The sequence below is a fragment of the Armigeres subalbatus genome, chromosome 2, assembly GCF_024139115.2.
Source record: "Armigeres subalbatus isolate Guangzhou_Male chromosome 2, GZ_Asu_2, whole genome shotgun sequence".
Classification (NCBI taxonomy): domain Eukaryota; kingdom Metazoa; phylum Arthropoda; class Insecta; order Diptera; family Culicidae; genus Armigeres; species Armigeres subalbatus.
Window position 1 is genome coordinate 318,272,039 of NC_085140.1, and position 25,650 is coordinate 318,297,688.

Here is a 25,650-nt window from a genome sequence, read left to right on the forward strand (position 1 = left end):
CCCAATCAAACAGCATTTATCGTTTGCCGAGCTGTCCTTTGCCCTTTACAGAAGTGCTGCCGTTAGCGCCATCTTTCGTTTTGCCTCTTCGGTGGGATTCTTAATGACTACAAAAGTGCGTCCTTGGGCACCTTTGCTGTTGAAGACATCAATTGTCCAGTTCGAGTATCAAGTTGGGGAACTCACTATCTCCCATCGCAAAATCGTTAACGTCTCTTGGTGTCAGCTGTAAGGCCGGCTTTAATTTGGTCCGAATTTTGTCCAAGCACCACAATATCAGGTCCTAGCAGCACAATCCAGGCCTATTTGGTTGCAGCTACTCAAATGTGGCTAAATTTGATTGCATATTTATCACAGAAACTTTTCTGCAACATGGGTGCTGCTCGGGGGGCACTTCGTCTGCGGATAGGCCAGGGTATCATGGGCTTCCTTAACTTCTTTACGGCTTGGAACTAATCTACCTCGCCTTACCTAATCTCATCGATACTCTGTCGTCGACTTTTAACCAGTACGTTAGAGCTACTTCTGAATTGTTCTCGACCACACCTTCCGATATCGTCTGCGCTGAGGTACGCATCGTGCCATTTCAGCATCGTGTGCTGGCGGCTATCTACGGCAGCATTGGCTACGTTTACATCCGGAAATCATGCGATTACTCTCCTTATTGAAGGGATTCGAATCCTACGCACCTTCATACTTTTAGTGACTCAGATCTACTGACTTAGAGCAAGGAGCTGTCACTCTACCATAAACAGTCCCATAGCGAAACGTTTTCGTAGAAGAGACAAATCAGAAGGTGGAAGGTCGGTCGCGGAACTCCTGTATGACGAATATTGAAACCATGAATACAGGCTCGTGGATGAGTCGGATCCAAGCCGTGGAGTTGGAACTGGTATTACCGGTCCCAACATCACCACACGGTCAGCTTTCCCCGAGCAGCTCACATGTTTTACATAGAATACATTAACTTATACACATGATCAGTTACGCTGGACTTCTGCTAGGGTTCCAGCATTTACATTATCTTCTCCGCGCAAGCCACTGGTTTTCATCCCAGCTAAGTACACATCCAGGAAGCCGCTTTTGATCCTGATCGACTCAGTCAGTGTCATCTCTGCGTCGCAGATCGAGCAGCCTAAGTACCCCTGGATCCAGAGTATTTTCGCTCACCAGCGCGACTACAGGACGTTTGCCTGGATCCCAAGGCACTGTGGAGTTCCCTGCAACACCAGCGATGATCTCCTTGCTGGTGTCGGATACCAAAGCTGACACTTCGCAACGGCTCTCTCATAATTTTGGGAAGGGACCCTTCTGCACTATTTGCGATATATGTGAGCTCCTCAGCACCACTGAACATTTCCTGTGTCGCTGCCCAAGTACCAGGTCTAACCTAAGGGATACCAACCAGCATCCGGGATGTTGTCGCGGATGATTCGGGCATCTATGCAGCCCTTATCTCTTTCCTGAAGGATGGGCCTCCCTAGTGTTGACACTTTGGTTGTAAGTCCCTCAACAGGAGGTTCGCGGGCATCTCCGGTTTATTCAGGGTTGTAAGTAACATCCTCAAACCCAAACTCAAATCCGAGTCGTAAGTTCTCCGCTCTCCAACCATAGTCTCAACAAATTAGACGAAAGGGGGTGAGGATTCCACGCTTTGCATCCATCCGTTTTATCATTATCGGCCAAGAAACAAGAAAAAGCTGTTATATTAACACACAAAAACATCTTATCAATACCAGTTTAATTTAATAGTTCATTTTTCTGATTTGGAGACATGAAGAAGAACAATTTCGCAAAGTAAGTGAAGCATTTATCAAGTCAAGATACAATTTTTGAACGATTCTTACTCGCTAGCGAGTTTTTATCAATTGATAATTTGGATGTATGATCGCGTGATTTGTCCCATCCCTGCCTGGCAGTAGTAGTAGTAAAATTCTTCTTTATTTAAAAACATTTTTGTTCTACAATCATTTTTAACATGTACAGTGATCGGCCGGCTTGGCCCTCCAATTTCAATTTCAATTATTGTTATTATTATAATTATTATGATTTTACTTAATTTTTAAAATATAATGTATCATGACGGCCTTCAGGAGGCGCTAGTGTTTTTTTTTTAAATTTGATAACCTAACTACTATGTACACTAATATTTACAATAAGAATTTGATAACCTAGATTGGAACTAGCGCCCTAAGCGCTTGTTGGTCCGAGTGCAAGCAACGGACCCTAAACTTTTCTTTACACTCACCAAAGCGTTCATGTAAGGTTTTAATTCCGGCCAGACGGTGGACCTCGGATGTTCTTGTCCTGGGAGGGGTGTTGAGGATCATCCTCAGGAATTTGTTTTGGACCCGTTGAAGTTTGAGGTGGTGGGTTTTAGCGCAGCTCTCCCAGACCGGCATGCCATATTCGATCACAGGGAGGATGATTTGCTTGTAGACAGCAAGCTTATTTTTCAGGGACAATGACGACCGGCGGTTGATCAAAGGGTACAGTAATTTCAACAAGACGTTACACTTTGTCACCGTTTTCCCTGCCTGGCTGTGATTTTTTAGATAAACTATTACTTTCGACTGTAATTTAACGATTTAGAGATGGCCTTTCAGTGTGGGCAAAATCAAAACACTGTTATTAACAAACAATCTTGTCCAACGTTTAGGTCCGTTTGGGACCTTCCTCAGGGACTCAGTTCTTACAGGTTTATCCTCAACTGTGGTTCTGCTGAACCATTGATTGTCACGAGGTCTGGATTTTCCCAGATAAACGAGAATGGTTCGACCACCGCGTTTATGGTAAAACCCTTTCCGCTTATCGTTGCTTGGAATTTAGTACCTGGCACAAGATCGATCACCATTGCTTTATCTCGACAATCCTGACCTCGTGACAATCAATGGTTCAGCAGAACCACAGTTGATGATAAACCTGTAAGAATTGAACCGAAACGTCGGACAAAATTAAATAACAGTGTTTTGATTTTGTCAAGACTGAAAAGCCATCTCTAAAGTGATTTTTTAGAACTAAAAACATTCAAACAGCAAATTGTTATCTCATTATTGACATTGGTGGTCGTACAGAAATTCAACTCAGGGTCGAAGACAATGTTTCAAAGTCAACCACAAATGTTTACACACGGAAAAATCCCATATATGTGCTGCCGTTCTAAGGAAACACTGACGACGATGAGCAACCCTCGCATCACAAAAAGAGAATCCATTGGCATGTTGCACTGGTCTCCAGGGAGAGATTAGTATCGCACATTATTGGAAGCAATCAGACAATTTGTTCCCGTTTAGTGATTTTTACGATCGTCTCCGCTTGCGGAAGAAAATTCCTCCTTCGCACTGAGGAGGGTGCCACCGCGCGCCGTTCGTTCGGAAACGATTAGTCTTTTCCCATCGAATTAGGTGAGGAAACGTGTTCCAGCTTAGCGGGAGTTGATAAATTACTACTGTACTGATGCAACAAGTAGATCATAAATTTCCCGATCGTTATTGTGACACCACCAGATTAGAGGAAGAATAAATATGTCAGATCGAAATAGGCCTCTACTTCATTTTTTTCTCACGCACCTTCACGGAAGCTGAAAACGGTTCGTGTACAATATGTGAACGAAACACACTGACTGCATAAATGCCAAGCCATTCCCGCTTTTTCGATATAGTTTATGATTGTGACGAGGAACCAACTCAACAAATTACGCTTCCCGATAAAAATCAATAAATGTGAAAATTTATTAGTTGACACCACCGTCGATTACGGTTTGGTTCTGGTTCTGCGTGTCTTATTAGCATATCTCCCCCAGGGGCTCGCCAGAACAGTACTCACATGGGATCACCCGAGGAAGATGGAGATGGAGAGAATTTTTCGTTGTTGTGATGTGTTGTATGCGATAAGATCGACACGTTGTTGTTGGTCCACATGCCACTAGATGCTGCACTAGGAGATGCTGGGGCGACGCATGAAAAGTTGCATAATCTTTATATTCTGCTGTAATGTTGTTGTTGTTCAGTGTATCTAGTAGTCATCAGTAATGAAGATGAAAACTAAAAGAAGTCATCAATTTGGTATCAAAATTATAATGAGAGATTCAAAATTTTGCATTATTTTCCGACCATAAAAAAACCTGGCAGAATATTTTTGCTAGGTTTTTGCATACTTGAGCAGCACACATGTTGTTAATAAGTTTTTGTTACTCATATGCCGCCAGATTCAGACATATATGAGCTACAGCAACATTTGAGCATTTGATGTTATTTGGCTTCAAAACCAAGTAGGGGGAACGACGGCTTTGGCAGGTTTTGTTCTATTATTGGCAGGGGGGTTTTTATGACTGACTATGCTCAAATTTGGCCTAAACATTCTTTGCGACAAAAAACCCCCTGACAATAATAGAACAAAACCTGCCAAAGCCGTCTTTCCCCTAGATGATAATTGTAGAAATGCTTAACTAAGCTGCTTTGTCTCAGTTACAGGATGTGATGTTATTAAAAAAGAAAAAGAAAGCTTGAAAATCCAAGCAAACCAAAATTTTTGGTTTAGTCCAATTTGTTTCACTAAAATGTTTTTTCCAAGACTGCCCCAATATTCCTTACAAAAGTCATGTGACTTCGGAAAATAAAGGGGAAAACAAAAGCGAAGAACATAATGAAAAATAAATTATAAAATAATATAAAATTAATTATGTTTGTAAATTATGCTGCCGCGTTTGCTGGAACGTTGGTCCCCTTCAACTCAACGCAACGTTTTGTTCCACCGAGAAGATGCTATCTGCTGCATCTGTGGAACGTGTTGGAATGAAAAACATTCGCTCGCCGCCCCGCCGCACAGCAACGTTCAATTTCGTGGAAAATCGTTTAGCTAATATTTTAGCTAACCGGGGCCACTTTTCAACTAGATTTATTAGATCCCTCGGTAGATCAGGTCAAAATCGGTGCTCATTCGGGACCCTATCTTATGCATGCGTGTCCCTGTGGGATAAGATGGACTGCGATGCGCAGCGGACTGGACCAGACAGTGCGGCACATGTGCTGATGATGGTGGTCGGTCACTTGACCATGTCGCCCCGATGGACCAGATGGAACGGGAAAAAGTGAAAATAAAAACAAAAAGCGAAAACAAATTGTACATTACCGAAAAAAAAGGTACGGCGACGTCTTTTTGAGGACTCGGAAGGAAAACATGACCGAGAGGAACATGTTACGGAGTTGGTGAATTTTTGTCGTTCCTTGTTATTCTCATGAATGTGAGTTGAAGTCTACATATCGTCTACACTTTTTTAAACATGCAAAAATTTGTTTACGGCCAAAGAACAAATTTAGGGAGTTGTTACAGATGGTCATCACAATAGTCAATTGCCCTGCACATTTGAAATGAATTTCATCCCAAGCGTAAAGTTTAAAACCTTTTTTTCTTTACTAGTATACACCATGTTGTCTCGCTGCTCTTTATTTATAAGGTACAGCATAAAAAGCAGCTTAAGAGTGTCTAAATTAAGTAACAAAAGTTATACATTCGTATTAAACGTGGCTAGAAATGTGAGCCGCTACCGATGGTTTTTCACATCGTTACTACCGTGAATTCAGAATGATTTTTATAAGAAATGGGGAGGAATGAAAGTGTATATTTGAAAGAATTTACCGTGGAAATCCGGAAGAAACAATCCGCCACTACCACAATTCCCATGAAAATTCGAAAGAATGTCCCAAGGGAGTTGGGGAGATTTTCCAAGGAAATTCGGAAGAAAACTTCCCCTGGAATTTCAAAATAAATATCTACGAAATTCGAAGAAAACAGCTCCCGTTTTTCCACCGGCAATTCTTCTAATAATACATGAAAATTCTTTAGCTGGATCAATTGCAAGGTGCCAATTTTTCAAGATCATACATTGCCATTTTGCATGGAAGTTTTTCGTCTTTTGGTGGGTTTAACTCATGATTTATTTGTCACAGAAAAGTTCATGGATCATTTTACAATTCTAGTGTCCAAAGTAAGAACTGCCTTCGGAAGTTCTTTTGGAACTCTTTTGGAAGGTTTTCCAAAAAAAATATAAACATTTGGCCGAAAATAATTGTTTTAGATTTTTTTTGCGTATATGTTCAAGTTTCAATAAAAATATTCAATTTGATGTGGTGACCCAGTTTAACTTTCCCAGTGTCTTTGGGGCTAAGACCTCATGTCAGCAGGACCTAGAAAGAGCTTGCCAAGATCTTTGGACCTGCGACGGGTAAGTGCAGGAATGTGATCTGCTGATCTCTTCTCGTTACACAAGCTACAATTTGAGTATTGGATTGCTTCGGTCTCTTGTAAATGATATCTGATTGGGCAGTGTCCAATTATTAGACCGGTGAAGGTGTTATATCCCCAATTACAATTATTGCTCGCTATTCTTGAGGCTTATCGATACGAATCTTTTAGATTGGCTGGTATGGAGAAGCGCTTCCCAGTTGAATACTACTGGGCTGACCGTATACTTGATAAGTTTCATTTTTACATAGATATTTCAGATCCTACAGAAAGGCTCCAGGCCAATGAACCTTTTCGCATTTCATTCTTGGCACTTCATCAGGAATCTCATATTCTTCTAGACGGATTGCGTATGGATAGTGTTATTTCGCCATTTTCACGATCAAAATACAAAAACTCAAAACTTGATTTTGGATAAAGGGTTTGTTCACAAAAGTTTCAAGATAATTAGGAGCGCATCTTTTGATAAAACTATTTTTCCACCAGAATGAGATGAACACGTGGTGTCTTCAGCAAAGTTGTTGCAAATACTTTAACGAACAACTTTGCTGAAAATGCTGGAGATAGGATAGGCTTATATGAGTACTGTGGAATGCCTTGTATTCTAGATTTGTTCACCCATGGCTCCTGGATAAGGACCACGGTTATATTTTCTTTAGTGAACCTCCAACAGAGCACATCCTTGACACTCCAAACATGGTAGAGTTTCACTTGTAGGACTTTAGTTGCCATTTTTAAGGACCGCTTTTTGACAGGAGACTAGAGCCAATTTTTGGATGTTAAGGATCATCAAAGCGTCATTTATATTACTCGCGTGTTCAAGGGCACCCCATTCAAAACGGAAGCCACACACAACTGCCATTTTTATTATTCTAGCTTTACTGCGTCTGTTCAGTTTCATGTCATCCAAAAAATCCCTGGAATATAAGCCTTGAGATCTATACGCGTAACCAAAGGGTTGTTTTTTTTTTAAATAGTTCATGACCTATTTGAACTGGAAAACCAAATTGGATACCAATAACTCTGTTTAGTGTCAGGTCATCCCAGAATCCCTGGAGATCTACACGCGCAACCAAAGGACTGTTATCTTTTTTTAATCTTATTTCATCTAGTGAATCAAATTGGATACGCCTGCAACAGCCGTTCCCTTCCAGTTCTTTCAAGAATTCCCTGGAGTATGGGGCCGTGTGAGGTCTACACGCGTAACCAAAGGGTTGATATCTTTTTTATTTAAATGGTTCATTCTTTATTTGATCCAGGAAACCAAATTGTATTCGCCTTCAATAACTGTTTCGTTTCAGGCCATCTAAGAATTCCCTGGAGTATAGGCTTTAAAGTTCACACACGTAACAAAAAGTTTGTTATCTTTTTTTGCAAATAGTATGAACTATTTGGTCTATTAAACCAAATTAAATACGACTACAAATTAAATACGGATCTACACGCGTAACTAAAGGTCTGTTAAAAAAAAGGTTCATGCTCTTTTTAATCCGTTTGCTTGGAGTCGTCTTCAACAACTGTTCCATTCCAGGTCACCCATGAATTCCCTTAAGTATAGGACTTAAGGTCTTCATGTTTAGTTTAGCTTAGCTTAGCTTTGACTTACTGTACATATTATTATTATTTATTCAGACTAAGGCCGAAGTGGCCTGTGCGGTATATAAGAGTCTTCTCCATTCGGCTCGGTCCATGGCTACACGTCGCCAACCACGCAGTCTGCGGAGGGTCCGCAAGTCATCTTCCACCTGATCGATCCACCTTGCCCGCTGCGCACCTCGCCTTCTTGTTCCCGTTGGATCGTTGTCGAGAACCATTTTCACCGGGCTACTGTCCGACATTCTGGCTACGTGCCCGGCCCACCGCAGTCGTCCGATTTTCGCGGTGTGAACGATGGATGGTTCTCCCAACAGCTGATGCAACTCGTGGTTCATTCGCCTCCTCCACGTACCGTCCGCCATCTGCACCCCACGCAGCACCCACTTTTTTTTTTCGAAAACTCCAAGTGCGCGTTGGTCCTCCACAAGCATCGTCCAGGTCTCGTGTCCGTAGAGGACTACCGGTCTAATGAGCGTTTTGTAGATTGTCAGTTTGGTACGGCGGCGAACTCTATTCGATCGGAGCGTCTTGCGGAGTCCAAAGTACGTACGATTTCCAGCTACTATGCGTCTCCGAATTTCTCTGCTGGTGTCATTTTCGGCAGTCATCAGTGAGCCCAAAGACACAAATTCTTCTACCACCTCAATTTCGTCACCACCGATGCAAACTCGCGGTGGGTGGCTCACATTGTAATCTCTTGAACCTCTTCCTATCATGTACTTTGTTTTCGACGTGTTGATGACTAGTCCGATCCGCTTAGCTTCCCTCTTCAGTCTGATGTAGGCTTCCTCCATCTTCTCAAAGTTACGTGCCATAATATCTATGTCGTCGGCGAAGCCAAATAGCTGGACGGACTTATTGAAAATTGTACCACTCGTGTTTATCCCTGCTCTTCGTATTACCCCTTCCAAAGCGATGTTGAATAGCAGACACGAAAGACCATCACCTTGCCGTAACCCTCTGCGGGTTTCGAAGGGACTCGAGAATACCCCTGAAACTCTAACTACGCACATCACCCGATCCATCGTCGCTTTGATCAACCGTGTCAGTTTATCCGGAAAACCGTGTTCGTGCATTAGCTGCCATAGCTGGTCCCGATCGATTGTGTCATATGCGGCTTTGAAGTCGATGAATAGATGATGTGTGGGCACGTTGTATTCGCGGCATTTCTTCAGTACTTGGCGAATGGCGAACACCTGGTCCGTGGTGGAGCGTTCGCCCATAAAACCCGCCTGGTACTGCCCCACGAACTCCCTTGCAGTTTATGCTAGTCGACGGCATAAAATTTGGGAGAGTACCTTGTAGGCGGCGTTCAGCAATGTTATTGGGCGGTAGTTGCTACAATCTAGCTTATCGCCCTTTTTGTAGATGGGACACACGACACCTTCCATTCACTCCTGCGGCAAAACTTCCTCCTCCCAAATCATGGTAATGACCCAGTGCAGCGCTCTAGCTAGTGCCTCACCACCGTGTTTAAATAGCTCTCCTGGTAGTTGGTCAACCCCAGGGGCTTTGTTGTTCTTCAGCCGGCCAATCTCCTCCTGGATTTCCTGGAGATCCGGAGCCGGTAAAATTATGTCCTGCGCGCGTTCTCCCAGGTCCATCATCATACCGCCATCTTCGTCTGCCACATCGCCATTCAGGTGTTCTTCGTAGTGCTGCCGCCACCTTTGGATAACTTCACGCTCGTTCGTAAGAAGGTTCCTGTTTATGTCCTTGCACATATCAGGCTGTGGCACGTGGCCCTTACGTGAAAGGTTTAACTTCTCATAGAACTTTCATGTGTTATTAGCGCGGTACAGTTGCTCCGTCTCTTCACGGTCTCGATCTTCCTGCTGGCGCTTTTTCCACCGGAAAATCGAGTTTTGTCTGTTCCGCGCCTGTTTATATCGTGCCTCGTTCGCCCTCGTGCGGTGTTGCAGCAATCTCGCCCATGCTGCATTCTAACTAACTAACTTCCACTAACTGCTCACATTCGCCGTCATACCAGTCGTTTCTCTGATCTGTTTCTCTGTACATATCTATTGTTGCTACTCCGTGACTGACCAGAATCAGTGAAATTATACAATAAATAAATTCACTGTGAAAGTTTCAGTAACTCAATAAATACAAAGATCAATAACGGCGCCGGCTACGCTTTTACAGTCAGTTAGGAATAAGGAAGGATCATTAGTAGGTGATTTTTGCTGTTGAGAAACCGTGTTTACCACTGTGTTTCCGCAAAAATCACAGGAAGGAAAATTTATTAATGGGTAGGTATCGTTTGGTCTGGATTCACATTGCTGAATGATGTGACCATCAGAGCATTTTAAACAATAATATGAGCACACAATAATTAATCGATTTATCGACCGCACCTAGCAGAGCCAAACATAACGATGATCGCGCGATCTGCGTTCTGCGTCCGATATGAACAACATAAACACGTTCAATCGCTAACAAATTTATTTACGTTCCGACCGCACAAAACACAAACGTTCAATCGCGACTCCCAATTAATTTTCTGCACTTCGATTCAGGATTACATTTTTCACTCCGCGTTCTCCCAGACTAGCTGGCGTGCCAAGCACTAACCTTGTCTCGACCGGTGCCAAGAGCAATACCTATGGGTCTTAAGGTCTACATGCAAAGGACAGTTTTTTCTTCTAAACGGGGTTCATGCCCTTTTTGATTCAAAGAGTCATACAAGAGTTCCCTGGAGCACATGACTTAAGTTCAGCGCGCATAATCAGAAATCTCTAATAACTTAAAAAAATGATCGATGCTCTTGTGACCCATAGAAAAAATAATTTATGCACTTTCAACTATCGTTGCATCCCAGTTCAAACAAGAATTCCCTGAAGAATAGGCTTTCAGCTCCTTGAGAGCTGTTAGCCGTTTTTGATCGTTTATGCTGAGCGTGATAGGATTGAATTGGATGAGCGATCAACAATATTATTTTTTGTTCAGGTCTTTCAAAAACTCACTGAAGTTAAGGCCTTAAGGTCGTCACGCGTACCCAAACGGCTGTTATCTCTTTTGTAAATGGACCGATGGGAGCATTTACCTTATCAATAAAACCTATAGATGATTGTTTATACGTGGATGCCTGGAACCCAAATTCTAGGGAAATCCAATCCAAATCCAATCAAAATCCAATCCAAATCCAATCCAAATCCAATCCAAATCCAATCCAAATCCAATCCAAACCAATCCAAACCAATCCAAACCCAATCCAAACCCAATCCAAACCAATCCAAACCAATCCAAACCAATCCAAACCAACCAAACCAATCCAAACCAACCAAACCAATCCAAACCAATCCAAACCAATCCAAACCAATCCAAACCAATCCAAACCAACCAAACCAATCCAAACCAATCCAAACCAATCCAAACCAATCCAAACCAACCAAACCAATCCAAACCAATCCAAACCAATCCAAACCAATCCAAACCAACCAAACCAATCCAAACCAACCAAACCAATCCAAACCAATCCAAACCAATCCAAACCAATCCAAACCAATCCAAACCAATCCAAACCAATCCAAACCAATCCAACCAATCCAAACCAATCCAAACCAATCCAAACCAATCCAAACCAATCCAAACCAATCCAACCAATCCAAACCAATCCAAATCCAATCCAATCCAATCCAAACCCAATCCAAATCCAATCCAAATCCAATCCAAATCCAATCCAAATCCAATCCAAATCCAATCCAAATCCAATCCAAATCCAATCCAAATCCAATCCAAATCCAATCCAATCCAAATCTAATTCAAATCCAAATTCAATCAAAATGAACAAAATTGATGAGATATTGGTAAATACAAATCGAATAATATGAAGTTATTTATTATGATTGAAAATCAAGTCGTTTTCGGCCGTTGCAGTCTTGTAAAGCAGCAAAAACAAGTTTACTAGACTGCAACGGCCGAAAACGACTTGATTTTCAATTAAGTTTTCCACAGTCGCCAAGAGTTATTTCCTATTTATTATGATTTGTTCAATCTAACAAGAAATTTTTGTTATCCAATTTGTAAAATTCATTGCATTTGGTACCTGGTGGGTCGCAAGCAATATAGGATGGTGCTAAAGAAGTCGCATATTTAAAACAGTTTGGCATATCTAATTTGGGTCTTTACTTTAGATTGCTATGATTATGTATCGTATTTAAAATTGTCCAAAGATCAGTGAATTAAGTGGGACACTTTTAGCGACAACAGTCGATATGATCAAGGGTATTATATTTTCTTCGAACGCAGTAATTATTCTCAGTACCGATCATATGAGTAGATCAATGGAGAAGAAACCCGAATAACTCATTCTATGTATAAAATAGTCGTGTGACGTTTGTGAAAGTTCGAGCGATGGTACTTCATGAAGGTGAATATTTTATGCTCTGATTAGATCGAGGTTTTAGGAAGTTTCTCGTTCGCGTTCAAATTATTAAAACTACAACAAAATGTAAGCTTTGTGCTAAAAAATCAACAACAATAATTACCAGTCACTTCGATGACATCGATGCCCTTTCTGCCAAATGCAAGATATATCAGAAATGCCTAAACTCCATGAAGAAGAGTAATTGCCATTTAAAGTACATATGGTCGGCGTTCAGCGAAACTGCACCATGCACCTTTTTGACTGATTTTTTAAATTTGTCTCGTAGAATGAGAACCGAAAGTAATTCATATCAATCCATTCATACACTTGGATATCCTCAATTATAGGATTTGTGATTGCCGCTGTCCGTCTTTGGGAAACATTTAAACTAGAATTAAACTGCTCGCATTACGAATTATACTGTTCACAATATGCCTCTATCTCAAGCAATCAAACGATTATATGAAGAAATTTCGATACTCCATTTGCGCTAAGCAAAGTCTTCATTGTCAAATACAGTGATTTACATCAATGATTAGTCCGCAAAAATTAGACTTTATTTTGAGGACCTTTTTAACGCGTTCTGTTTTAAAAACTGAGCGGGAATTCAAGAGCACTTTCAAAATTATGAACGAGGATCCAAGACAGCTGAGATCTCGTTAGGCTCAAAATGCGACAGTGTTACTTCTAGACCACCATTTGAAAAGGCCGTAACAGCCAAAAATTTTTTCTTTAGATTCTTTCTTAGATGTCTCTTGTGTCGGATTTTCAGTCGGTTTGACATTCGTGTCAATGGACTTTGATGGCTCTTTGATTTTCTCTAGTTGGATTTTATCAAATCGGTAGTTAAGAGTAAACATTGTTCAGAACGGATCGTTTCACAATGCGCCAATCAGCTATAGGATATTTGGCTATCCATGAAAGCTCGTTTATGTGCTCGTCGGAGCTCTGAGGGAATATTGTTAGGATCTTTTCAGGGCGTGGTATCGCGGCCTCGTCCATATTCACCAGCTCTGCAACTAACCAGGATTTCATTACCCACTCAGTTGTTTCCTGATTCTTACAGATATAAGAACCATGTAGAAGAATTTGTAGATGGGGTTGATTCATTTGGGGTTTATTGGCTCGTTTCGCTGTTGAACTACTCTGAGCAGCAATGTTCCTTGAAGAAGATCCAGATCCAGATCCTGATCTCTCGGTGGTGCTTCACTATTTTTGTTTGGGGTCCTTCAGCGAATTTGTCCGGGTCGTTCCTTGAGCGTTTAGAAGAAGTGGAAACACAGGACTCTCCATATTCGGGATTATGGATAAAGCCTCTTTCGTGTTTTTTCCGCTCCTTCGAAGATTGTTGAGCTGTTTTTGTAGCTCAAGTTTGCACAAGTGCACAAACTCCCAAAAGTAAGATTTCCAATAAAATAAATATCCATCGAATGTAAAATGAGATGTTTCGTTGATATTTCTTTGTGAAAATATAGCTTTTAGCAACAAGAAAGGCACAAACTTACAGCAAATAATAACAAAATTTTCCTTTTATTTTTCAGGGTAAAAGATCACGCACAGAAGGACCAGAACCTCCAGAGAGAAGTCGGTTAGTATCCGCCATAGGTTCAAATTTTCCAATAAAATTGCAGTTTATAATTTCCTGTTAAGATATTGGGTCCATAAAATACATAATGATCGAAGTATTCACATTGTTATCTGTTTGTAACCCGAGGAAAAAAATGAAATAGCTCTATTTAATGCAATCTGCTGAAGCTAAATAATATATCATGGATGTGAGTTACATAAATCTTAAAATAATCAAATACCGTTTCTATCAAACCAACCGGAAACTATCACTAAACGATGACGCCATAATTATGCCATGAAATCTGAGTATTATTACCGCATCGTTCTTGAAAAGACAATAGAGCTAAAATAGGTAACCGACACATAAAACATTCCTTGCGTATATTGCGGCTCACTGTTCGTTCCCATCCAGCACCATAAATTAACGATTTTCAAGAGCATAAACAAATGCGTCAAAGCGACGTCGTCGTCGTCGTCCGATGCGCCCGGTAAGAGGCAAAAAAGCACTTCCGAGTAGGTTTTACATCACACTGCTTCCTAGACGGTAGCTTACAGAATTTGATACTTTGTTGCGCCACGATGGAACAATCGTCGAGGATAAATCAGATAGTTTTTTTTATGATGGAAGTAAGTGTTATTATACGCGTTTTTTGTATTTACACTTAAAGCCATTCTAACGAAAAATACTGATTATTCCACCTAATGGTGTTGCATATCCCATGTCGTTTGTGTTTGTGGATATAGATATATAGGATATGTAGATAGGATAGGATAGGATATGTAGATATAGAGAGAATCTTGAAGAAGGAGTATTACCAAAACATCTTCATTAGATGACCAAAAAAAACGAAACAAACTCTACACCCAACTAGTAGATGGCAGGTTTTTAAGACTGTATAACATTTTGGCATATACAATTTTGGAAGTTTTTAATACAATCATTGTATTGAAACCGTAGAGTTTTGTATTATTTTTATATAGTATCTGTTATAAGGCTTATATTTCTTGTATCAAAACCTTGCAGAATTGTATATGCCAAGATTTTATACATTAATTGTCAGATTTGTTTTTGAGTGTATTATTGCGATTGTTTTTGGACTACCCGGCGACTGGAAAAGAAATTGGTGCATTCATTCCCTAGATTACCAGACTTCCAGTTATTCGTAACATTTTCCATGCACGTGTCCATTTTATACCAAGCTCTCCTCATTTGCATAAACCCAAACAACGAAAGTTACATCACATGGGATGATCCAGGATTGCAACAGCGCCACTCCATTGCACTCAACCAACTGCTCCCACTAACTTTAAGCATGCATTACGAACTACGCCATGAACTGAATGTTCCACAATCGCTAATTATTGCGTGTGCTCATCGCGTTATGATGATGTTAACCAGCTCTGCACATAATTAAGAGCTGACCGAGAGGAAAACTGGAGCGTTCGTCATCGGAGCGCGGAATATATGTCACGTCACATCACAAAACGGCTGTCACAGGTCACTATTTTTAGTTCGCCGCCTCTCCTATTTGGTGTGGTTTGGTTTCTGAGGCTTGACTGCTCATTGTCGAGGCCGTGGTCGTCGTCATCTCAGCCTTGTTGAGGAAATGAGTGATGCGTCGCTCTGGAAGGAATTCTCCGACGGGCACATCAAACGAATCATCATTCATAATGGCGCGCGGGGTGGAAAGCCGACCGTCATACACATCATAACGATGCTATTGGTGGTAGCTCTATGATGAGGATCTATTTGTGATTCGGTCTGATGTTTTACGAGCAGGCAAATTATGATCAGCATTAGTCTGAATGATGCATTCGGAGGAGCGGTCCAATTTCAAATGCTGTGGAGCAGAAGGTACGCGAGGTAGTTTCAAAGCAGGTGCTAAATAAAGGGGTCTGAATAGGTATGACACATAGAGCCGTTCAGCCATCAATGAACAACTATCCTAACGCTTCTTTGCTGATGGTTAGTAGCAATCTGGGTAATGTGGTTCTGCATTCAGTTGGTAGATTTAAATGCCAGCAGGGAGCCTTTATTGCGCCAGAGAATGCTGATGTGTAATTCGAGATGTTCCTCATCTGAACACATTGCCTCTATTGTAGTCAAAAGGATCATCTTATGCTGTTTGAATGCTGTTAGATCTGTGATTGGAGGGGCACATGCGTTATGAATAACATTTGTTGTGAACATATTAGTGCCGTTTTTGTAAAATTAGTTAGTTCACTACCACTCATATATTGCGCTATGTTTCGTCATTCATATCAAAGAGGAACAAATTGATGAAAATGTGTCGCTATGAAATTTCCTCATAAATCATATTAGCGTATATGAAAAAGTGATGAGTTTTTTAAATGAATTTTCTAATAAAAACAAGGTAAATCTTCAGAACGACAAGAAAGTTACCGTCAAATAATGTGATCGTTAATGTTTGACGACCATAACCAGCGTTGTCAAAACTCCCCGTTCTATAGAGGAGACGACTAATTTACGACCGAACTTAATGGCGATGTCTCAGCTCCTCTAACGTGCGGAAATTTGTCAACTCGTCATTCCGTCGTCAGCTCCAACAAGTCTGCGCAGATTTATGGCGATGCGTCTACCGAGCATGAATCTCAGTCTACGCATCCCGACTGGCTAGAAGAAGAGCTAGCAGGTCAGGCCTAGCACATGAATGTGACTCATAATTTCTAGACCTCTGAAAACGCATTTGCATACGGATGCCACATTTGCACAGTTTGCTCCAAAACTCGGTCCTATGGATGCAAGGGGACAATCAGTGGAACTCCCATTATCGCCGAGGGAGGCCTCTTGGAGGATGGTTTGTCTTTTGGAGACAGCTTATTTATGGACCCGTTGCTGCCATCACTCAGCTCGACGACGACAACGAAGACGACGACCTAACGCCCGAAATGGACCTGTGGGAAAAGTTCATTTGTTGTTCTTGGCTTTCTTCTCTGGCTGAGGTCAAAAATGTTCTATGAATAAAACATTAATTTATAATTCGAAAACTCGGCGTGTGACAGGCGCTGCGGGCTCGAAATTAGGTGGACAAGGAAAAAATTAGACGCATAAATGCCGAGATAAAACAAACAAAACAAGCTGTGAGGAGCGAAGCTGCGAAGACGGAGATCGAAAGATGGGAATAGCACCCATCACTATGCAGATGAGCACAGGGATGACGATCGGATGGGCCGTCCGGCAGACGGATGGATCGCATCCAGACGTTCAGAGAGGTGGTTCTGTTGGTTTTGGTTATCGCCGGCAACATATTCCAAAATTAGGTACCTGGCATATTTAGATAAACGCCTGTCCGTTCGACCATTAAAGTGATAATCTAAACGGCGATGATGCCAAACGGCAGCTGGTGGGTTATCGATATCAGTTCGGCCACAGCACAGTGATCACGCTTATGGTGATAATATTTGATGGGATATTTAGGCATTCACGAAGGCACGTTTTTGACACGTTAGTCATGGAAAGGAATGCTATTCGATGTTTATTTTTTTCTGCTCATCTGCATATCATAGTTAATTACATTCAGCTCAGTTATGGTTATGATCCAACTAGATGGCAAATATTCCTAAGCGAGGCTTGACGTGTGGTTTAATACTCTAAAATGTAAAATATAAATAAAATACATTATTTTTTTGGAAATCTTTGTTGCTTTTTCAAATGTTCAGTGCAGTATAGAGCAACTCTTTCGTTTTAAAATCAGTTTGGAAAGCCTTCACTTTTTGGCCATTAGCAACAGGGAGGCAGACGTCAAGATTTTTTTTATTTCAATCGCATTTCCTTGAAAATTCATCCAAAATTCCTTGATTTACTCATCTGTATATCCCTGCCAAATGCATCCGAATTTCCTTGAGAAATCTTTCTAACTGTCCTCGAGAATTTCATTTAAATGTCATCAGGAAATTCATCCAACTTGGCTTGGGAAACCCATTCGAATTTCCTTGCGAAATTCATTCGAAATGTTTCGAGAAATTCATCTGAATTCCATTAAGAAAATCATCCACATTTCCGCTAGAAATTAATAAATTATTTCTTGGGAAAATTCATTTGCATTTACTCGGAAAAATCATTCGAATTTAATCTGAAATTCATCCAATTTCCTCAGAAAATTCATTCGAATTACATCGGGAATTTAATCCGAATTTGCTCGAGAAGTTTATCTGAATTTCCTTGCGAAATTCATCCGACTTTCCTCGCAAAGTTTATACGAATTTCCACGGGAAATTCATTTCAATTTTCTCGGGAAATACCTTAAATTTCCTCAGGATATTCATCTGAATTTCCTCAGAAAATTCTTCCAGATTTCCTCAGCAAACTAATCCGAATTTCGTCAGGAAATTCATCCGAATTTCATCAGGAAAATATATCCGAAATTCCTCGGGAAAGTAATCCAAAATTCCTTAGGAAATTCATCCGAATTTTCTCGGGAAATTCATCCGAATTTCCTCGGGAAATTCATCCGAATTTCCTCGGGAAATTCATTCGAATTCCCTCTAGAAAATAAATCGAATTTCATAGGGAAATTTATTCGAATTTCTCGAAATTCATTCGAATTTCCTCGAAAATTCATTCGAATTTCCTCGAAATCCATTCGAATCTCCTCGAAATTCATTCGAATTTCCTCGAAATTCATTTGAATTTCTCGAAATTCATTCGAATTTTCTCGGAAATTCATTCGAATTTTCTCGAAATTCATTCGAATTTCCTCAGGAAATTTATTCGAATTTCCTCGAAATTCATTCGAATTTCCTCGAAATTCATTCGAATTTCCTCGGGAAATTCATTCGAATTTTCTGAAATTCATTCGAATTTCCTCGTGAAATTCATCCGAATTTCCCTTCGAAATTCAACTGAATTTCCTCAGGAAATTCATCTGAATTTCCTCGAAATTCATTCGAATTTCCTCGAAATTCATTCGAATTTCCTCGAAATTCATTCAAATTTCCTCGAAATTCATTCGAATTTCCTCGAAATTCATTCGAATTTCCTCGAAATTCATTCGAATTTCCTCGAAATTCATTCGAATTTCCTCGAAATTCATTCGAATTTCCTCGAAATTCATTCGAATTTCCTCGAAATTCATTCGAATTTCCTCAGGAAATTCATTCGAATTTCCTCGAAATTCATTCGAATTTCCTCGGAAATTCATTCGAATTTCCTCGAAATTCATTCGAATTTCCTCGAAATTCATTCGAATTTCCTCGGGAAATTCATTCGAATTTCCTCGAAATTCATTCGAATTTCCTCGGAAATTCATTCGAATTTCCTCGAAATTCATCTGAATTTCCTCGGAAATTCATCCGAATTTCCTCGGAAATTCATCCGAATTTCCTTGGGAAATTCATTCAAATTTCCTCGGAAATTCATCTGAATTTCCTCGAAATTCATTCGAAACTCCTTGGGAAATTCATTCGAATTTCCTCAGAAAATTCATTTGAAGTTTTTCGGGAAATTCATTCGAAGTTCTCAGGAAATTCATTCGAATTTCCTCGGAAATTCATTCGAATTTCCTCGAAATTCATTCGAATTTCCTCGAAATTCATCTGAATTTCCTCGGAAATTCATTCGAATTTCCTCAGGAAATTCATTGGAATTTCTCGAAATTCATTGAATTTCCTCGAAATTCATTCGAATTTCCTCGAAATTCATCCAATTTCCTTGGGAAATTCATCCGAATTTCCTTGGGAAATTCATCCGAATTTCCTTGGGAAATTCATCCGAATTTCCTTGGGAAATTCATCCGAATTTCCCTGGGAAATTCATCCGAATTTCCCTGGGAAATTCATCCGAATTTCCCTGGGAAATTCATCCGAATTTCCCTGGGAAATTCATCCGAATTTCCTTGGGAAATTCATCCGAACTTCCTTGGGAAAATCATCCGCATTTCCTCTGGAAATTCATCCGCATTTCCTTGAAAATTTAATTCGAATTTCCGCGGGAAATTTATCCGAATTTCCGTGTGAAATTCATCCGAATTTCCGTGGGTATTTCATCCGAATTTCCGTGGGAAATTCATCTGAATTTTCTTGGGGACTTCATCCGAATTTCCATGGGTGTTCAACCGAATTTTCTTGGGAAATTCATCCGAATGTCCTTGGAAAATTAATCTGAACTTCCTTGGGAAATTCATCCAAATTTCCATGGGAAATTCATCCAAATTTCTTTGGAAAATTCATTCAAATTTCTTTGAGAAATTCATCCAAATTTCTTTGGGAAATTCGTCCGAATTTCCATGGGAAATTCATCTGAATGTCCTTGGAAAATTCATCCGAATTTCCATGGGAAATTCATCCAAATTTCTATGGGAAATTCATCCGAATTTCCTTGGGAAATTCATCCGAATTTCCTTGGGAAATTCATCCGAATTTCCTTGGGAAATTCATCCGGATTCCTTGGGAAATTCATCCGAATTTCCTTGGGAAATTCATCCGAATTTCCTTGGGAAATTCATCCGAATTTCCTTGGGAAATTCATCCGAATTTCCTTGGGAAATTCATCCGAATTTCCTTGGGAAATTCATCCGAATTTCCTTGGGAAATTCATCCGAATTTCCTTGGGAAATTCATCCGAATTTCCTTGGGAAATTCATCCGAATTTCCTTGGGAAATTCATCCGAATTTCCTTGGGAAATTCATCCGAATTTCCTTGGGAAATTCATCCGAATTTCCTTGGGAAATTCATCCGAATTTCCTTGGGAAATTCATCCGAATTTCCTTGGGAAATTCATCCGAATTTCCTTGGGAAATTCATCCGAATTTCCTTGGGAAATTCATCCGAATTTCTTGGGAAATTCATCCAAACTTCCTTGGGAAATTCATCCGAATTTCTTTCTGAAATTGATCCGAAGTTCTTTTGGTTATTCATCCTAATTTCCTTGGGAAATTCATCTGAACTTCCTTGGGAAATTCATCCAAATTTCCATGGGAAATTCATCCAAATTTCTTTGGGAAATTCATTCGAATTTCTTTGAGAAATTCAATCAAATTTCTTTGGGAAATTCGTCTGAATTTCCATTAGAAATTCATCTGAATTTACTTGGGAAATTCATCCGAATTTCCTTGGGAAATTCATCCGAATTTCCTTGGGAAATTCATCCGAATTTACTTGGGAAATTCATCCGAATTTCCTTGGGAAATTCATCCGAATTTCCTTGGGAAATTCATCCGAATTTCCTTGGGAAATTCATCCGAATTTCCTTGGGAAATTCATCCGAATTTCCTTGGGAAATTCATCCGAATTTCCTTGGGAAATTCATCCGAATTTCCTTGGGAAATTCATCCGAATTTCATTGGAAATTCATCCGAATTTCATTGGAAATTCATCCGGATTTTCCTGGGAAATTCGTCCGAATTTCCTTGGAAAATACGTCCGAATTTTCTTGGAAAATTCATCCGAATTTCCTTGGAAAATTCATCCGAATTTCCTTGGGAAATTCATCTGAATTTCCTTGGAAATTCATCCGAATTTCCTTGGAAATTCATCCGAATTTCCGTGGGAAATTCTTCCAAAATTCCTCGAGAAATTCTTCCGAATTACCTTGGGAAATTCATCTTCGGGAAATTCATCCGAATTTCCATGGGAAATTCATCCGACTTTCCTTGGGGAATTCATCCGAATTTCCTTGGGGAATTCATCCGAATTTCGTTGGAAAATTCATCCGAATTTCCTTGGGAAATTCATCCGAATTTCCTTGGGAAATTCATCCGAATTTCCTTGGAAAATTCAACCGGATTTCCTTGGGAAATTCATCCGAATTTCCTTGAGAAATTCATCCGAATTTCCTAGGGAAATTCATTCGAATTTGCTCGGGAAATTTATCCGAATTTCCTCGGGAAATCCATCCGAATTTCCTCGGGAAGTTCATCCGAATTTTCTCTAGAAATTTATCTGAACTTTTTCTCGGGAAATTCATCAAAATGTATTTGATTAGCATTTCAAATTTCCTCTAAGAATTCATCCGAGCTCATTCAAGTAGTTATTTCACACTATCTCAGGAAATTTATTCGAGAAATACATTTAAATTTTCTTTGGGATTTATTCCGAATTTCCTTAAAAAAATCCTGCGTATTTGTTCTTGAATTCATCCGTATTTCTTCGATTAATTTATCTGAACTTTCTCGGGGATTTCATCGGAATTTATTCGAGAAATTCGTAAATGTTGCTTACGAAGAATATTGTAATTTTTGTGAATTTTTATAAAATCATTTAGGCATAGTATCCATACTCATGCATATCACAAACTTAATGCTTCCATTTCTGTCATGCCAACTTTTGTCGTTTGTTAGTTTATTTTCTATATCCTGTGTAACACTGCTATCAAATATATTATACTTAAATATCTTTGCTGCTATACAACTCAGCTATCCTTTATGAAGAATGAAGTACGCAAATTTGATCTACAAAATGTTTTTTTTTTACTTTTTGAACAATAAAACACGGTCCGGACGAATTCAGTTTAGTAGTTCATGGTAAAGCCAATGTCGATTGGCTACACATTCGTACTACTCACGATGAGTAAGTACTAAGCAACGTTGTCGCTTCCACCCACCAAATTTCCACCAATCAACACGCTCGCGTTTCCCCTTGCGTTTGTGGGACGCATTTCTTTTCACTTTTCAGTTCAAAAGATTGTTGAAATCTGGGGAACGAGCGTAACACACCCGTTTGGGTTTTTGTTTTCTGTGTGAGACTGAGAGTAAAAATAACAAAAGCCGCAACCAACCGAGCGCAGTGAGCGAGCGGGCCCCGGCTCTGGTCGTAAAATGAGAAAAATGCAATGTTTAGGGGGAGGTGGTTCGGGAAAATGTTCACGCGTGTCATCCGCGCCAACCAAATGGCCCTTGTTACCTACATGGGCCAACGAGGGGAGGGTGGGGAAATAAGAAACAATGCCGGCGGGGCATTCGTCAGGACTCAAACAGAATGTTTTCTGGTTGATGGCGCTGTGACTTGAATGCCGGGAGATGCGCGAGGGTAGGCATCGCATCGCAGCTACGGATCAAGTTTCACAACCGAATCAAAACCCAAATAGAATGGAAAAGCATTTTGTACGTACACGGATCGTGAAATTTCGGATAATAAATAAAATTGTTCATTTCGTTGCTCGTCTCGTCAGCGTCTGCTTCTCGTTCACGGGATTTTATCAACGGTTTTAACTAGTTTTTAATCTGCCAGTGGAATAATCAAATTAATCTGCTTTGACGGAGGGGAAGCTACTCCGTTCAAGCTCAAGCAGTTCAACCTCTCCGTCAGTGAAACGAAAAGGTCCAAAATCGGAGCAATAAATCAAAGAACTGCGCGACGACGATGGTGGGCACCGTCTTTGGGTCTGGCTCTGCGTCTGAAGATGGTGGCGTTGGTCAATTGGATTACCTACTTGCACGCTGCTGGCTGGTTTGCTTGTTATATAGGCAGCCGAAGAAGATGATGACGATCCGATAGGGTTTCAGCAGCTTTAGGCAAAGACGATGGCCGAGCTTGGGACCGGGATCAGACGCGTGCTATATAAATGATTTCGATAGGATTTAGTGTCTAACAGCAATTAAATGGAATCGAGTTTTCAATGGCTGACATATTGAAGAAACAGCAGATTTGTGTCCGATTAATTATGTGGGACGAGTGGAGCAGACGTCAATGTTGAGAACAATTTAATTATCATTCGAAACTGCCATTTTGGCACCTTTAGATTAGTTAGAAACGAGTTTGCCTTATTTTAGCTACAGCATTAAATAGAATGTATTTGGACGCTTGGGGAAAAAGGAACGTTTTCGCATCATTGCAAATAATTTCAGGGAACTACCAATAATGTAATAGGAATATAAATCTTATTATTCTCATTCATCTACAATCATCTTCTTAATTCATATCCATTATCACGTTATCACTATCACGCTATCAGAAGTTTTTTTCGACAAGCTACAAGAAAATAAATCTGCAACGCAATAAGCAATCTGAATAACTGTCAATAGCAAAACATTGAACCTAATTCTTCATTGAATGCAAACAGTTGCAATCAATTATTGTCATGTGCCGAAAAGTGTGTCTTACTTTGTAAAAAACACACAAATACCGACATAGCCTTAAATTGTCAAGTTGATTCGATTGGTATATAACACTTGGGTCTCCGAGCCTACCATAAATAGTTTTTTGAGTGATTACACGCTCTTAGCGTATACGTATTCTACGTTGAAGACAAAAAGCTGCCGAACATCGACACAGCTGAATTGATGAAACATTTTTATTATAACAACCCAAATTGTGCCTACATACTACCCCACTCCCAATTGGGCAAGGGGTCACCGAAATTTGAAAACAATAGCAAAATAATGTCTACATCGGCAGACCGAAAGTGTGAGAAAGTTTTCAAGTTTACAGTCGGTGGTGAATTTTCGGTTCAGCAAAAAACAAAAACTCACTGCATTGCTTTTTATTACGATGCACTTTTCCGCCGTGGCTGCCAACAACAGAATTCGATGTGTAAAGTAAAACTACCAACACAACAAATGTAAAAAGAGGCAGCCCGGCGGTCAGTCAGTGCTCAATTCCGGTAGCAGCCACCACTTCGGGGCCTAGATTCTAGCGAGTAGATCGCGATGACCGACCACCGACCGTTGGCCAAGCCACTCATTACCGGAGGGACCTCCCTGCCGCCATAAAGTCCCGTTCTCCTGTTGGATACCCCGGCCGGTGCAGACATTTGAAACCAATTTCACCGAGTAAGCAAAACAAGCATGATGCCACCGCGCGATAATTAATGTCGTTTTAATGCGCGCTGCCTGATCACGATGGACGGCTGCGACGACGAGGACGATGACAAACGTGGTGATGATGTCTTCTTCCTTGCGTCGGACGGTTTGGCGATTGTTCGTCCGGCGGTAAAGACGCTGACAAAACATCGATCATCTAAGGCATTGTTACGCAGTGACGAGTATTCGCACTAAAGTTGGATGAAATGTTGTCGATTTACTAAAAGATTTTTCATATAGGATATAGGGGAACTGTTCCGTCTTCCTTCTCACTGAACATATACAATGTATATTATACATACATGTATATTATACATACATATATTCATCATCATTGTTTTTGCTAACATTGCTAACATAAATCTTTGCAAAATGGTCCATAAAAACTATATTTTTATCCATAAAATTTCAAATTTGCGCTATTTTTATCCCCATGATGATCCATAATTTCAGTAATATGATCCATAATTTTATTTATATGATCCTTAATTTTGATAATTTGATCCATAACCCTAGTAACATTTTGGTTTTATGCTGGTTTTAAAATACTCTTGAAGAGTAAATTATGGTATTCAAGAGTGTTATAAAACTAACAATGTTACTTGGGAATGCTTCCATAATATTAATAGATCCACACATTTTTTTTTAATTCTATGGATTATTTAGCAAAACTTATGGATCATATCACCCAAAGTATGGATCATCTGAACAAAGTTATGGATCTAATGACCAGAATTATGGATCATATGTCTAAAATTATAGATCATATTACTGAAATTATGGATCATCATCACGATAAAAAAAGTGTGCCCGAAGTGTGACAATCCATACCACGGTGCTTCATTTACCGTTATTATGAAAATAAATATACCATTCAATCGGCAGCCATCATTCGATTTCTACTATAATTCTACACTTCAGGACAAATTTTCTAAAAAATCGTTGGCGAGATTTTTAAGTTATGCCTTTTTTTTTGAAGAAAAACGCATTGTAAATCAATTAAAAATCCATAGCACAACGTAATAACTTGCAAACGAGTTTTTTTATGCAAAATCAATTAAATATCTACCTGGCTATACATATGTTGGTCGTACACTCCATGTTATCCGGAGCAA

The 25,650-nt window shown here is 40.0% G+C and overlaps 1 protein-coding gene across 5 annotated transcripts in view; it reads left to right on the forward strand.

Annotated features, from left to right (window-relative positions):
- Positions 1 to 25,650, forward strand: part of LOC134212648 (developmental protein eyes absent) — a 94,758-nt gene that overhangs the window by 44,504 nt on the left and 24,604 nt on the right. For all 5 annotated transcript variants that reach the window (XM_062690677.1, XM_062690678.1, XM_062690681.1 and 2 more), the window contains one exon: positions 13,750 to 13,796. In XM_062690677.1, the coding sequence (XP_062546661.1) occupies positions 13,750 to 13,796 (47 nt within the window). The remainder of the gene's footprint in view (positions 1 to 13,749; positions 13,797 to 25,650) is intronic.